At 35.0% G+C, this 3,832-nt stretch overlaps 1 protein-coding gene across 1 annotated transcript; it reads right to left on the bottom strand.

The window, feature by feature from the left end:
• Positions 1–855: 855 nt before the first annotated feature.
• Positions 856–3,208, bottom strand: LOC109178367 (zinc finger BED domain-containing protein RICESLEEPER 2-like). The gene is made up of 5 exons (XM_019328015.1): positions 3,130–3,208; positions 2,713–3,084; positions 1,577–2,325; positions 1,133–1,451; positions 856–980 (listed from the first exon to the last, which is right to left on the bottom strand). Exons 1-5 carry the CDS (start codon positions 3,206–3,208, stop codon positions 856–858), a joined length of 1,644 nt encoding a protein of 547 aa, XP_019183560.1.
• Positions 3,209–3,832: the final 624 nt, after the last annotated feature.

Genomic DNA, 3,832 nt, shown 5'->3' with positions numbered 1-3,832 from the left:
TCAGGAACCTTTCATCATCAAGATCACCCATGGAATTATCCCATCAATCATCAATAATAACACAAATCATCAATACACAATAATATGGGGAAATCCTAAGAGGGGAATCATAGCTATGAAAATAGGTTTTGTTGAGACATGGGTTACCTCTTAGCCTTAATTAATTCCTTGGCTATGAAGGGTCTTTCTTTAAGCTTTCTTGCTTTCTTGATTTCTTCTAAGGGGATTCTTGGAGCTCTTTGGGGTGGTGGAACGTTTATTGTGGTGGGGGGTTTCTAGGTGCCTCTTAAGCCTCCTATTTATATATTTAGGAGAATTAGTTAGGAACTAATATTATAGGTAGAGCCGTCAAAACGGTCTCGCGGGACGGGACGGGCCAAAACACACCAAAGCCCGTCCCCGTAGCGGGACGGGCTAAAAAGCCCGCCTCTTAGCGGGCTTGGAATGTGGCTGGACCGCCCCGCCATGCCAAAGCCCGTTGGCGGGGCGGGCCAACCCGCAACTCTGCAAGCCAATATTTTCTTGTAATTTAAAAAAAAAATTTTGCATTGTTATTCTGTAAGTTACACAGTACTGCAGTAGTGTAACTACAGTAAAGAGAATTTTTTTTTAAATTATTGAAAATTAAGTTAACTAACAAAAATACAACATGTAAGTATGTAACTGTGTAAATTTATAAAAACAATGTCATGCAATTATGCAAACTAAGTTAACTAAAAAGTAATAACATACATTAAATACTAAATATTAATGCAAAATAACTATCAACTAAAAGAAATTATTCAAACTTTCAAGTTTCTATCCAACATTAAGAATTAAAATAAAATAGTGTTGTAAGTACTAAACTTCTAAAACTCAACATTCATCAACCATTATATCATTCATATCAATATCATGGTCTTCTTCTCCTTGATCTCTATCATCATTGATTTGGACAACATTTGAGTCTTCATTAGAGCCTTCTAATCCTTCTTCATCGTCTACATAAAAATATAAAAATGATATTTAAAAGTAAAATTACAATAAACAAATAATAATAACAACAACAACAACAACAACAATAATAATAATAATAATAATAATAACAACTAAGTAAGAAAATGTAAAGAAAAATAATTGTTTAGTAGCTTACCAAGACTAAAACCATGCAACCAATTACGAGTGCAAATAAGTGATTGCACATTCTCAGGTAACATACTATTTCTGTATTTTGTGCGCACACGAGCACCAATAGAAAACGCAGACTCTGATGCAACAGTAGTGATAGGAATAGCCAATACATCACGTGCCATCAACGAAAGGTTTGGATATACATGAGCAAGACCTTTCCAATAATCCAAGACATTCAAATCTTCATGATATGCTAATTCATACAATCCTTCATCCAAATAGCGGTCTAATTCAGATTTTTCAACAGTTCTGACAGGTTCACTACTAAGATCTTTAATATCCTACATTATGTAAAGTATATTATCACAATATAAGCAAATTACAAAGATTAAATAATATTATATAAGCAAATTATATTATATAGATTAAATAGCAGGATTAATATATAAAGAATTTGTAAACTCACATCAAAAAGCCCTTTCCCTTTATTTTTGATCCCTGCTTGACTTTGCATTTTTGAATGCATGGCATTAGAAGAATCTGAGAGTGAAGTACCCGACTTGCTAGGAATAACATATTGATCAAAAAGCTTGTACAATTTTCTTTTCAAAAGTGACATTTTCTCTTGGCATTTAATAGGATCTTCCTCCACCTTATCATACAAACGCCCCAACATAGTAAGCTTTAACCGCGGGTCAAGGACAGCCCCAAAAGCAAGCACTACACTATATTCACTCCAATACTTTTCAAATTTGCCTAACATCCTTCTACACATGTCACTTATCAATGAGTCTTCATCATGCAAACCATTTTTCAACATTCTCTCAATCTTCCAAACTTGCATAAAGTACAAGTTTGATGTAGGATAAGAAGAGCCAGAAATTAAGTTGGTAATTTTATAAAATGGTTTGAGGAACTCACATAGTCTCTCAGCTCTTTTCCAATCTTCAGTATAAGGACAATGCTTATAATTCCTATCATTCAATTGGAGAGTACTAAAAGCCCTTTTGTATTTAATTGCACTATCCAACATTAAATATGTAGAGTTCCAACGAGTTGACACATCCATTCTCAAGCCAATACTAGTATCAATATTACCTACTTCATTTATACATTCCACAAAAGTTTTCTTCTTACTCTCGGTCATTTTGACATATTTCACAGATTCTCTAATTCTATCCAATGACCCACCACCACCACTCACAACTTTCAAACCTTCTTTGACAATTAGATTTAAAATATGAGCACAACAACGAATATGAAAAAACTCTCCATAACACAATAAGCTATCATGCAAAGATAATTTATCTTTCAAAATATCTTGCATGCAATCATTATTAGATGCATTGTCCAATGTCAAACTAAAAATCTTTTTTTCAATCCCCCATTCTTTCAACAACCCATATATTTTTTATGCCAATACAACACCCGTATGGGGGGGAGGCATCTTTTCAAAAGAGAGTATTTTACTAGCCAATTTCCACCGTTCATCAACAAAATGAGCAGTCAAAGAGATATATCCCTCAGTAGTACATGCAGTCCATAAATCAGAAGTCAAGCAAATTCTGTTTGGAATATTCCTCAAAACTTGTTTCAAGTTACCTTTCTCCCTTATGTAAACTTTGTTAACATCAGACACAAGTGTATTTCTAGAGATAATAGGAATTTCAGGATTCAAATACAAAGCAAGCTTCCTAAAACCAGCATACTCAACATATGAAAATGGCATATCATGTTCAATAATTGCTTCAGCTAACATCTCACGATATACTTTTTGATTAAACTTGGACCTCATTTTTCCTTGAAGATCAAAATGCATTTGTTCAAAATGTTTGAACCTCAATTTCAACATTTTGCATCTATCTTTATGTCGCCTTAATGACGAAGTTCCATATTCTTTACCCCCAGATTTTAATACTTTTGTACAACCTTTACATTCAGATCTTTGTATCCCATCTTCACCAACTCCTTTATCTATAAAAAATTCCCAAACATCTGAGGTACGTACTTTAGACTTACCTTTTTGTTTATTAGTCTCTCCTTTAACGCCAGTAGTTTGGTTAATCATTTCCGTTTGGTTCAAACCACATGAGTCCATCACTAGATTCACTGCTTATTTCTACCGTTTTACTACTAATCTACAAAAAAAAAAAAAATAAATAAAAAATTGAAACCATAGGTCACAAATAACAGACTAATTACTAAGATAGTATTGATTCTATTGAACATAATATTGAACAATTGATAGTAACATGCTGTACAGAGTAAATATTTTTGGAATTTTGAATTTATTTAAATAATTTGAAACTCCAGTACATACTACATACCTGTGAGGCTGTGAGGCGATGAGGGCCGTGAGGCTTACTGCCTGTCTACAAGAGCAGAACTGCAGAAGTGGAGAACCTATTAGACTGCCGAGTGTGGAGTGCCGAACTGCCGATGGGGATTGCGATTTGCGAGACTACAAGAGCAGAAGGACTGCCGCAGCGCCGCAGGTGTCTTATGCGAGATTGCAAGAGCCAAGAGCAGGATTGTCGCTGCTCGCCTGTGACCGGTGTGATGCGACTTGCGAGATTGCAGAAGAACTGTGGATGGTTTGCCGATTTGGGGGAATTGGGATTTGGGGAGTGGGACATTGCGTTTTTGCGATTTATATACTTGGTTGATACTTGATACTACTCCTTCTAGGGTTGGGGATTTCCACGAAACTGAGTACTACACT

Source organism: Ipomoea nil, unplaced genomic scaffold (genome assembly GCF_001879475.1).
Source record: "Ipomoea nil cultivar Tokyo-kokei standard unplaced genomic scaffold, Asagao_1.1 scaffold0818, whole genome shotgun sequence".
In the NCBI taxonomy this organism is placed as follows: Eukaryota; Viridiplantae; Streptophyta; class Magnoliopsida; order Solanales; family Convolvulaceae; genus Ipomoea; species Ipomoea nil.
The sequence above is the reverse complement of the archived record's forward strand: the minus strand, read 5'-3'. Positions and strand labels throughout refer to the sequence as shown.